Source organism: Achroia grisella, unplaced genomic scaffold (genome assembly GCF_030625045.1).
Source record: "Achroia grisella isolate CSIRO2021 unplaced genomic scaffold, CSIRO_AGI_Agris_v1 utg2156, whole genome shotgun sequence".
Taxonomy (NCBI): Eukaryota; Metazoa; Arthropoda; class Insecta; order Lepidoptera; family Pyralidae; genus Achroia; species Achroia grisella.
In genome coordinates, this window is record NW_026712714.1 from 1,298,977 (window position 1) to 1,312,115 (window position 13,139).

The 13,139-nt window shown below is 33.0% G+C and overlaps 1 protein-coding gene across 1 annotated transcript in view; it reads left to right on the forward strand.

Moving 5' to 3' along the window:
- Positions 1 to 13,139, forward strand: part of LOC131842292 (scavenger receptor class B member 1) — a 136,751-nt gene that overhangs the window by 59,160 nt on the left and 64,452 nt on the right. Inside the window, exon 2 of the mRNA XM_059190832.1 lies at positions 10,064 to 10,244. Within this exon, the coding sequence (XP_059046815.1) occupies positions 10,109 to 10,244 (136 nt within the window). The 5' untranslated portion in view covers positions 10,064 to 10,108. The remainder of the gene's footprint in view (positions 1 to 10,063; positions 10,245 to 13,139) is intronic.

Here is a 13,139-nt window from a genome sequence, read left to right on the forward strand (position 1 = left end):
TACTCGAATAACTAGTTACTTAATAATAACCGTGCCATCTAACTCCAAGTTAAACTGATCTTGTGTTGTGTTACTAGACAACTGATATAAACACTGTATACATTTTTTAATATACACATAGTATTATATATAATTTATGTATTTACAAAAGACCACGACAGAATCATACTCACCAAAAATGTATTCCGCACGTGCGAGGAATCAAACCCGCGTACATCAGATGAAGTAAAGCGATGTGCTACAGAGACCGGCAAAGTGTTAAAAGCCGATGCTTTCGTCAGTATTCTATATTCCTTTATGCCTCTTTACAACTCCATTGCGATAAATAAATAAATATATACGTCCTATAGACGAAAACCAAGGTACATCTCTTTGTGGTTAAGTAAAACGTTGTTACTAAGCATTTCTTATCTGTATTCTAATATAGGGTTATTGACTGTCATACTTCCGGAGTTATAGTCCGGAAATATAGTCAAGGTTAAGCAAGATAATACACAATTTGGTATCCGGATGAATGACGGACTAAAAGCTTTTAGCGGCTACGATGGGGTCGCGTTTTCACTTGTAACAGCAGCACCAGGAAGAAAGGTCCAATGTGAAAGGATGAGACCAGTCATGGCTACGTATAAATATGTATTCTTGAGTTTGTAATGGTTGTATATGTGTGTATGAATATATATATAATGCTTTATATATGTATGAATAAACAATAAAATAGAAAATTAGATATTGTCAGAAATGGGATGATCATGATGATGAAGGGACTACAAATATAATTATGAGTACTTATTCGTATAGTAATTTATTCAAATGTTCTCTCTTTGTAGATCTAACATATTTAAACAAACGAATAAAATGTGATATAATGCAAAACTCAACATAAATTATTAGTTAATTTTCTTTAACGAAAGATGTAACATTGTTATCATTACAGTTTTGGAAACGTGTCATAGAATACGACGCAGTTCTTTAAATAGCCACTGAATTCACTCGATTTAAATATAGGCAGTTGTATATTTGGTCATGAAACTCGTAATTATGGTGTTCTGACCTTGACCCACTGCACCCGACCTTGCTCATCGTTGAGGGCAGTCGTAAATAAAACTTGTTAATCTTTTTGTTTCCAATTTACATATAAATACTATTTTCCCCGCACTACCCATGGTTGACGGGTAAAAAACGCCGCAAGGTGCTGACTCAGTCAAAGGTTCTTTTATACTCTGTATATTGAAGAAACATTAAAAAAATATAGTCTTTTAATTTTTCTCTAATATTAGTATGTGCTGTAACAAATTAAAAGAAAAAAAATATGTTAATTCGGTAAATATAGTATACTTAAGTTTAAGGACAGATATTGTTATTTAATATACTGTTAATTTGAAAAAAAATAAATTTAAATTAAAAAAATAATAATAAAAGCACGGCGGAATAGGCATAAAAACAATATTAGAACATTTTAAACAATATTTGAAAGGAATACGACCTGAGTTTCTTGTCAGTTCTTCTCATCTTGAAATCATTCCGAACTGACGGTAGATTTGACATATCATAAGAGTGTAATATACCTGAATAAAAATATTTTAATTTGAGTAAACAATAGTATAAAAAAATAATAAAAAACACAGTCAAACACAATTGGAGCGCTAATGTATGTATCGAAAAGGGAAACCTTTTGAAAAAAGGAAGCTTAGCATATGCCGTGTCGAGGTTCCACGATGCTGGTGTAGGCTCTTAGTGAGAAATCTAATTGTAAACTATTCTAAATTATTCAACTAAATAAATCCGTTTAATTGAACCATAATTAAATCATAAAACCGGTCTTTTGATGTAAACATAAATAAATTGTTATTCTGTTAGTGGGCCGATCACCGTTCAAGTTAAGTTTTACCGACATCTTAAGGAGACTTGGAGAGGAATATTCCCGAGTTGTGTCTCTGTACATAAATTGTAAGATACCTTATCGACTACATTGCTAATACTCACATTTCGACTTAAAAACGTAAAGTTAAAACGATTATTTAAAAGAACAACACGCAAGTTTCTTGCTCGTTCTTCTTGTGATGAACTTTCCGAATTAGCGGTAGATTAAAAGAATGATAACTATGTCTATACAAAAGTGCTTAAATTAAGTTTATTTTAGAATAAAGGATTTTCTGTTCTATTCCTGGATAATTCACACAACGTCATCTATTACCAAAGTAAGCAGAGCTTGTTATGGGTATTGGACAACTAATATGAATACTGTCATATTTTTTTTGGATATACATACACACTATACATCGAAAACACCCAGACTGTGATATAAGTGTTTCCAACGTGCAAGGAATCCGCGACCATCGGAAGTAAAGCAGCGTGCTTAACCGCTGGACCACCGAGGTCGCCGGTCATAATGTTATTTCTCTTATTACTTAGTTACTGATAATTGTTTGCAATATCAAGATGTAGGTAAAGCGTAAAATAAACGTGTACAGTAATAAACTTATGTAAATAGATGATTACAAATATTCCATCATTTGAATCATCATTTGTACTAGCAGGGATTTCCATAGGTTCATGATAATTTCACTGAAGTCACTATGACTATGTGGATTATTTATGTTGATGATAATGCAAATATAGATGTGCATTCTACCTGGAAATATGAGAATGCATCCTAAATTTTTATTTTCATTCTGACCTAACTGTACACGCGACTTCGCCTCGTAGAATTTAACGTTATTTTTCTTAAATAGAAATAGTCTAAGTTACACCATATTACATCAGCTACCTGCCAAAAACGTCCCGTCAAAATCGGTCCAGCCATTTCAGAGATTAGCCGGAATAAACAGACAGACAGATAAAAATTGTAAAGAATGTTATTTTGGTGTATGTACCGTATTTATATTCATATGCATTATGGTTATTTCAATATTAGAAATAGACACTCCAATTTTATTTATTATATTATAATTATGATTATATTTGTAATGTATATTATAATTATAATTATATGTATAGATTACAATGGTATAAAGTTTGACGGTCTAGATGGTCTAGTGGTTTAGCTCACCGCCTTACTTTCCATTGCCGCGGTTTCGATTCCTCGGATGGTACAAACATTACAAATGTTTGTACCATCCGAGGTATACATGACTATGATTGTTTGTATCGGTCTAGGTGTTGTATATAATGTGCGTATTAAAAAAATATATCTAAGTATTTGTATCAGTTTTCTAGTACCCATAACACAAGCTCTGCTTACCTTAGGACTAGGTGACGTGTGAATTATCCAGGGGAAAAAATGCTATAAAGTACCTATAACACAAGCACTGCTTAGCTTGGGACTCGATGATGCTGTCTCAATTGTCCAAATTTATTATTATTATTTTGACATCTTTATTTTTTTTTACGTCCTTCATTTAATTCGTAATTTATTCATAATTTATTCGTAAATATATAAATATAATATAAATACATATATAAATATAGTATATATAAAAAACAAAAAATATAATAATACAAAAAAAAAAAAAAAAAAATAATAATAATAATAATTGTATACATATATATATATATATATAAATATATATAAACTTCTGTACCACCTGAATGCACAGACAAAACCCTCGGTCTCTCCGAAGAGCCGTGGCAACCAGTAATTAAGTCAACACTATATACCTGAACTCTTCGCAAGTTATAATAATTGTAACCTCATAGTGTCTTGTTGGTAGCTCAAATAAATAAATAAATAAATTCGGATTATAATTAAAAAATTAATAATAACAAGTTTTATTAAGAGTTTTGGGCTATTACTCGCTAAAGAGAATCTGTAGCGCTGCGACTATGTAGATCTATTGTGCTCGCCCTTTTTTCAAAGTTACCTACTTTGCTACGTAGACCCGTCAGAGACAAGAATTCAAAGATATTTTTAGGAGCGATGGTTTTTACCTCCTCAAATATAGAGTGTAATTTTCAATGGAGATATTTCGTTTATGCATAAGTGGGCTACAACCACATAGGAGTGTAATGACGTTTAATAATAATAAACCACGAATACAACTCCATCTTGACCATAGAGAGATTTTTTACAAAGTGACAGCTATCTCATATGTTTCTGTCACCTGCTTGCTCTGTACTCTGTTGTCCGGTTTTGAACCTATCCAACCTTGGAAGAAAATTACTTCTCGAAGATAAATCGTTTATGACCTCGTCTTCCTTTTAGGGTGCAGATTTATAAACGAAAACCTTATAGCAGATCTTTAAAATGATGCATCGTAGTAATTTAATTACTCACGTCTCCTTGTAATTTATTCTATAGTATATTTTTAAATTACTACTGCATTGTTCAATTGTTTTTAATTAATAGTTCTTGTAAGAAAAAGTGTTGTTTCGGGTTGTTTTACGTGCATAATACTTACTGCATTCAACTTTTTTAATTGCAAATTATTGTGGATAAAAGAATAGACTGATAGGATTGTTATAATTGCACATTATGACTTGTTATTTGTAATAACATCAAACTTTCTGAAATCGAATCAAAAATCATTTATTCATGTAGAAAAATAAGCATTTTAGCCGCTTCTGAACATTGAGTTTGTTAATATTTTCCTCCCTACCATCCAGTCCAGTATACAGATTCAATCAAGAAGAACTGGCAAGAAATTCAACTGTGTTTGGGAAACTACTCTGCTACCAAAATGTTAGGGAAACGTCAGTCACGTACCTGTATGGTTCTGCGGATTTCTTGGGCTTCAGGGTTTCGAAGGTATCTTCGCTAGCTTTCCAGCTTCACAGTAGGTTTAACACAGTTCTAATTTATTTTAATTCACAACACAATGCGCGCGCGCGTCAAGGCCGCTGTACGGTCCGTTTGTTACTAGTTAGGGAGGGGAAGGGAACGCGCGGGAACAGAAAACTAACGGACTCTAATATAATATAATATCTGTGCTTACGATGATACAGGGTAGATTTTGAACAAACTGATTATTTTTGGGACTGTCATAGAGTATTTTTAAGCAACTTCTTGCCGATAACTCTACACTCACCTGCACCTACAATAGGGTTAAATATAGGATGGTACTTTGTGAAGACTAAGTTATATGTAACACCAAGTAAATTATATAATAATTACGAAACACCCTCAAACTCAACCCACATATAAATTATATAGTCTAAATTATATTACGATAACAAAAGTCGCCGTCATGCACCGAATAGTTAAAAAATCGGTTAAACTTAACAGTTAAGCAACAAAACTGTACAGTTATCTTTGATACTTTCACGTCTTCAGTCTTATTCGCTTTATTTCGAATTACTTATGTAGGTATGAACTTCCTGCTGTTATTTACCGTAACTATTCTTGTATAATCGATGTACTACTACTATTCTAAAAAAAAAAGATGTAAACATAATTTTATAGCTCAAACACTTCACGATTGTTACATCTACAGCTTTAATTATATTTATTTAATGAAATTTAATAGCTTACGCCATACATAACATGTCACCATCAGTCACTATACTCTTCCTAAATCTAAGTTTTATTAATTATGTTTTATTATAGTGATGTACAATGCTATTTGAAAAGAGTGAGAGAGAATATATTGTTCTTCTTGAACAGTTCTTCTTTGATCGAACGAAGTACTTGTGGACATGTAATTAGATAAGGAGAAATACGGTTGCATACCTGTATTTTTACCCTTATTTTTCTTCTATAAAAGAGCAACACACAAGTTTCTTGCTCATTTTTCTTGTGATGTGAGTGGTAAAATAAAAAAAAAATGTGACTATTGAAAAGTGCTTATATTAAGTTTATTTGAGTAAAGATTATTTCTACTCTATTCTATTCTCATAGAATACCGCAGTCTCATCTAAGGCCGAACAAGTATAATAATTGAATGGTAAAATTTATGACGGTCAATGGTATAGCGGTTTAACGCACAGCCTTACTTCAGTGGTCGCGGGTTCGTTTCCTCGCATGATACAAACATGTATTAATGAGTATGATTGTGTAATTTAAGTATTATTAAATAACACAGATATTATTAGAGTATTTGATTGAATTAGTGATAATTGGTAGTTTGTATTCACACACTTCAACTTAAAAATGTAAAGTAACAATAAAATTATTCAAAAGAGCAACACGCAAGTTTCTTGCTCGTTCTTCTTGTGATGAGACAATTCCGAATGAGCGGTAGATTAAAAAACAATGTGCTGAACATTCAAAAGTGCTTCAATGTAAGTTTATTTGAATAAATGACTTTCTATTCTATTCTATTCTAAAAATATTTAAGTATTACTATGTAATATTATATTATCTATGGTATTACTATCAGATGTCTAGTACCTATAACACAAACTCTGCTTAGCTTGGTACTAGACGGCTCTATACAATTGTTCTGTGTTAATATTATTATTATTATTATAATTAATATAATGCAACATCTTTACTAACCGGAAATTTATATACTTATACATTTACCAGTCAGATTGGACCTTGGGCAAGGTATTCAAGGCCTTATACAGCACCTTGTACTTGTAGATCATTAAACAGTGGTCACTGTCATGTGACATAAACGTGACGTCATAGTTTCTCTTGCACCATGAAATTGAAGTTTGTAAACGATAATGATGTTTTTTTGTAGAAAAAACTTAAAATTCATTGACTGACAATATTATCTGATTGCACTAAGAATGAGCGCGTAGCGATTTCTATGTTGATTATCGCATGCCTCTTACTTGTTACTGTGTAATTATTTGTTTAAAAAAACATATTCAAAACAGCAACACATAAGTTTCATGCTCATTCTTCTTGTGATGAGTCTGAGTTCCGAATGACTGGTAGAATAAAAAATATGACTATTCACAAGTGCTTGTATTAAGTTCATTTACCTATTACTGTGTAATTATTTATATTAAAAATCTATTCAAAAAAGAAGAATGAGCAAAAACTTGTGTGTTACCAACACAAGTTTTTGCTCATTCTTCTTGTAATGAGTCTGAGTTCCGAATGAGTGGTAGAATAAAAAATATGACTATTCAAAAGTGCTTATATTGAGTTTATTTGAAGAAAGATTATTTCTATTTTATGTTGCGACATGTCCCAAAATTCGTCAACGATTAAGCTACAAAGAATACAGTAAATTAGAAAATCCATTAGCAAACGGAAGTGTACATTCACTCTAAGTAATTTGCAGCCGACATTATTCTCTATTAACACTAGAATTCATTCGCCTTTTAATATATATTTTGTACTTACAAACTAGCTGACCCGCGCAATTTTCCCTGCATCACACTTACTTGACATTTAACATTATATTTCGCCCAATTCACATAATATCTTTTTAAATTATTACCTATGTGTTATTTTGATGTATAATCTATATTACTGTAAAGTTTCATCGTAATCCGTTCAGTAGTTTTTGCGTGGTATAGTTACAAACTTCTATCCATACTAACAAACTTTCACGTTTATTATTATTAAAAATCGTATTGAATAAAGCTTATTACTCTGTAAACTAACTGTGATTTATGTGATGATATGATGATATGTGATGTGATGGTATGATGTGTGATGTTATTTATGGGGAGTATGGTGTTAATTAGAGAAGAATATGGTTCTCTGAATAGATATAGAAGGAACACTTGAAGAATACATCGTATTTTAATTGTGTGAATACACTTATCTTAATAATTTATGGTGTTTCTTTTATTAATTTGTAAAATTATAAAATAAAAAATATACTTTCTACTACGTTTCTTGCCAGTTCTTTCTGAAAGTTCTAACTGAAATAGTTAGCTGAACTGCAAGGTATGGTAATAAAAAATATATCTTACATATGAGACAGTTTTATCAGATCGCTTTACATCCCTGTCGCGGATTCGATTCCTCGCGCGACGCAGAATGTTATGTTCATAAATATATTTGTTTGTATCCGTTTTGGTAGTTTCTATCCAGTCTATGTTTAATTTACTTTAACTTCCACGATACAAGCGTGACCTAGTGTGGGGTTATAGATAAAATACTTAAGTTATCCAAAATAAGAGTTATTTTTATTCTAATAATAATATTTACAAAATAAATTATTTAAGTATATACTTATAATGAAAGTTCTGTATAGCTTGGTACTGGATGGCGCTGTGTCCTGATGAATAGTCTATGGTTATTATCGTCTTATTACAATTATGATAGATATTTGTCCAAACTCGAATAGAAAAAAATTGTTCACGCCAATGTGCTAATCTGAGTAGTTCATAGCTATAATAACGTTTGCAAACAAATTGTTAAGAGTTCAAATTGAAATTAAACACTCCTATTTGTTGTATAAAAAAGCAAAGCTATATTCAGAGTCTAATTACTGCTAGTTGGTAGTTTGTATTCATAATTGTCAACATATGAATACAAACTACCATATTCATAAGTTGACAATTATGAATATAATATAAACTACTATACAAAAAATGTAAAGTTACAATAATTATTTAAAAGAGCGACACGCAGGTTTCTTTCTAGTTCTTCTTGTGATGAGGCAGCTTACCGAATCAGTTGTAGGTTAAAAAAAGTATGACTATTCAAAAGTTTCTAAATTTAAGTTTATTTCAATAACTACCTTCTATATTCATCACAAGTTCACCCGCATACGGAGTACTGCTCTCGTCTTTGGGCAGAAGCACCTGGATACCAGCTCGGTCATTTTGACTCGGTTCAGAGACGTGCTATGAGAATTGTCCATGATCCCGATCTCTCTGGTGATATTGGACCATTTAGTTTGAGGCGAGACTTCGCATCGCTTTGAGTGTTATACCGAATATAATAAATCATTACATAGTATAACACAAAGTCGTTCTCGCTGTCTGTCCGTCCCTATGTATGCTTAAATTTTTAAAACTACGTAACGGATTTTTATTCGGAATTCGTGCGAAGCCGGGCGAGTAGCTAGTAATAATAATAAATAACCCTGGACAATTATTAGCTATGCCAATGCTATTTAGTCCCACGGTAAGTAGAGCTTGTGTTATGGGGACTAGGCAACTGATACATAAGTTTTTTTTGTAAATACATACATAGTATACATAGAAAACACCCAGACCTATACAAACAATCATACTCATGAATACAAATGTATGCACCATGCGAGAAATCGAACCCGCGACCATCGGAAATAAAGCGGTGTGCTAACCGCTGGACCACCGAGGCCGTCAAATATACAACTGTGTTCTGAAGAATTGGTCGATATGATGCCCACGGCTACCTTTTACCATTGCACCGCTCACCATCGTTAGGGAACTCATCTTCACACGCTGGAACCTACGTAGTCTCGGACAGTGTGGTTTCGGAGGAGCTTCCTCCCGCGTACACTTACATAGTAGAAGGAACTACCTGCCGAGGTTTTCTCACGAGGTTACATCATGAGGTTGTTCAAGAAGAGTATCTTAAAGTTTCTTAAAAACATTAGGAATGTTTTAGTCGTCTATAGACTATGATAAACGTTTACCATCAGATGGGCCGTATGCTTGAATGCCACCATAGTGGCATAAGAAACCCCATGCAGGGGACTCTTTAGATACCTTTCTACCTCTCTATAGATATTTAAGATTTTTACTATAAAATCATGGGATTGTTGCTAGGTGCTATATTCCATCATACAATCCAACACAAACATATATGTATGTACGAGTATGATGTATCTCCAATAATAAAACATATCAGTGAATCTTGAAACACATTATGCGAACACCAAATCAGCTAATAGCAAATATTTGGCGATTAAACACAGTAATTGTAGGCCTAAGCAACCTCAGGGTCGGTATTTGATGACACTGTCGCAATTCGACGATTTGTTCAATTTTAACAATGTTTGTTTTATTTTTTTTTATTGGAAGGTTTGGGCTATTGTCAGGTGGAGAAATCTGTAACACTGCTACCTGAATAGATCTATTGTGCCCTAATTCAAAGTTCCCAAAGAGAACCGCATGGAGATCAACCTGACATGGTAAATTACTAGTATTGGGGTCAACAGTCCACATTACTCACTCCCCTCTTTCCCTATTTTAGTGTATTACAAAACCTATTTCTTGTCCACAGATACAACAACCTTAAAACGGATGTAGACAAGAGTACCCTTCAGAGATGACAATGGGGCACAGACAATACTTGGCGGTGGGCCAGTCGGCCAGCAACCGGCTATTCGGCCTGCCCCGCCTGTCCAGAGACAAGCAGATACCTCTCAACATGCTGATATCACAACAAGGCAAAATAAACCATGGTAAGTACACTTAGAGTATATAATTCAACGAGCCAGCAAATTTATACCCGTGGTATTCGGTGCAAGAATTGCGAAACTGAAGTGGCAATAGGCAGGGCACATAACTCGTAGGACAGATGGCCGTTAGGACGTAAAGTCCTTGAGTGACGACCGTGGATCGAAAAACGCAGCGTGAAACCTTCGACAAGGTAGACCGACGATCTGATCAAGATCGCTGGAAATCATTGGATGCGAGCAGCGCAGGAGATTTTTGGGTGAAGCCTTTTTTTAGCAGTGGACGTCTTCCGGGCTGAAACGATAATGATGATGTTGATTCGGTGAAACAGAATAAAATAAAATTTATTACATTCTGTTCAAGTAGGTCCGGAAGATCCCGCCTGAAATTAAAAAACAAATAATTATAAGTCTCCGCCTGTTTGAACTCAGTTAAAAAACAATACAACCCACTGACACAAATGTGCAAACATTCAATTGCATATTTGATAATGCGCAGTTATAGTATGCAATTTTTATTCGCAATTGCAACATTATCCGTTTGTCCAAGTCCAAGTTAGGAGCTGTAGCGTAGCTGTACCTATTTTCTTTATTCGAACATTGGCGGCGCCTTCTGACATTTTATATATTTAATTTAAAAAAATATCAAGAATGCTAGTTTTTTTTTCGAGTATCGATCCAACTAAAATCAGCGTTGCAGTGACACGCTGCGGCACCAGCTGAGTACAGCCCTTTTAGCTCATAGCGCGATATTAGTTTTTAAGTTCTTCTCTATTTTTCACTCTGTATTATGTTATACCGAATGTATAATTATTCTTATTATATTATACAGTAAAATCTATCAAAATTGGCCGGTCAGTCTAACATTATAGAGAGAAAGCGCGAAGCCAGTCGCGCAATCACGTACGAATTTTTGAAATATTTAAAATAAAAAAAGTGGAATACTCAAAATAAACGCAAAATATCTACTAAAACGAATAAAACATCTACATCCTCTGAGATTTTATAATATTTTTCATACATGTACATTAAAATAGAGTATCTACTTAAGCCTATTTTATAAAGTCAATTTGTCTTCTGTTTGTGGTCAATCCTTTTTGATCTTCAAAAACTTAACATTCTTAAATGCGGTTAAAATTAATAATTAATTTGAAACAAGCGGTTAAAAGCCTTACAACAATCAGTTATCGTATCTATAGATAAGACCAAGCGCAAACGGACAACAAAATTAATAAAAATAAATCGCATTTCGCTTCTCTTTAAACCACTCAGCAAGCGGCCAGCAGTTAACCATTTTGTCGAGGTTGATTTCTTCGTTAAATTCCTTACAAATACATATATAATTACAAGTCGTTTATAATACCACCGCCTCTATTGGACGGTGGTTTATCGCGACTACTTCACGAATCTGTGGTCCAGGGTTCTGTATTGTGTATTTTAATTTTAAGAGCAGACTTTTTGCCGCTGTTGGTTATAAATGTTATATCATGTTAACTTATTAAATTCCACACAATAATGTAATAGTTATTTTTAAAGTGTTTAATATACATTATTTAACGACAAATAAAGTGTTTACCTCTCTCGAGAGAGAGAGGGAGGTAAATACCTTTATTTCATATAAAATTAGTTCGTATTAAGACCCGGTTAATAATATAAATAATGCACACAATAATTATTGTATTATTAATAGCACAGAGCACCTCTGCTCTCTTCAACAAAAAAATATCAAATTCATTCATCAAAATTCATCATCATCATTTTCTCTAATTACAATTACCGGAACCAGTTCTGATTTGTAAGACATCATAAATTACGTCACAGTTTAAGGAGAAGATTGAGGAAGATGTTGTGGGAGGAGTTTTAAACTCTGAGACGTCACAGTTCAAAATATAATATATGTTTATAATTATTAAAACAAAATTTGAAGTAATAACGAAGTACTTAAAAATCTATACATATAAATATAATGAAGTGTCTGTTTGTTGTAATGTCCAAGATATGTCAGTAAGAATAGTTTTGCGTGATATTTCTCTGTTCAAATTCATAATATCTGCCTTCATGTAGGTCTATTACAGACTCTTATGATATGTCAAATCTACCGTCAGTTCGGAATGATGTCGAGATGAGAAGAACTGACAAGAAACACAACTTGCATTCTTTTCAAATAAATGTACATGTTTACAATAATACAGATTCATTTTTAAATTCAAATATTCTAACGAACTTTTTGCCACACACAACCACATTGTGGAATCACCTTCCAGCACTGGTATTTCCGAACGGATACGATATTGAAACCTTCAAGATCTTATTCCTTTTTATAAGGCCTACAACGTACTTGCAATTCCCCTGGTGTTGCGGGTGCTCATGGGCGGCGGTAATCACTTACCATCAGGTGAGCCGCATGCACGTTTGTCCCCTGTACTATAAAAAAAAATTAAACACATTCACAATTTCTTCACATGTTTGAAATAAATTTATATAAAGCCTTGAATAGTGTGGGCCTTGATAAGATCTCTTCTTGCAACTAGCGAATCTCGTCAGTCTGTCTAGTCCATGTGTCCTATATTTAAATACACATACACACACACGGATATACATGTATTATACATATAAACCATCCTCTAGAATGACTTTATCTATTTAAAAAAACCGCTGCAAAATCCATTGCGTAGTTTTAAAGATTTAAACATAGGGACGGACAGGTAGCGACAGCGACTTTGTTTTATATTATGTCGTGATAATTCAAATCTTCATCTCCATGCCCCTTGAATATTGCCATCCTTATATTGAAATTCAAATTCAAATTCAAAAATCATTTATTCATGTAACACATTTTAGCTACTTGTGAACATGAAATTTTTTATATTATATTTTTTTCCCTAACATCAAATTCAAATA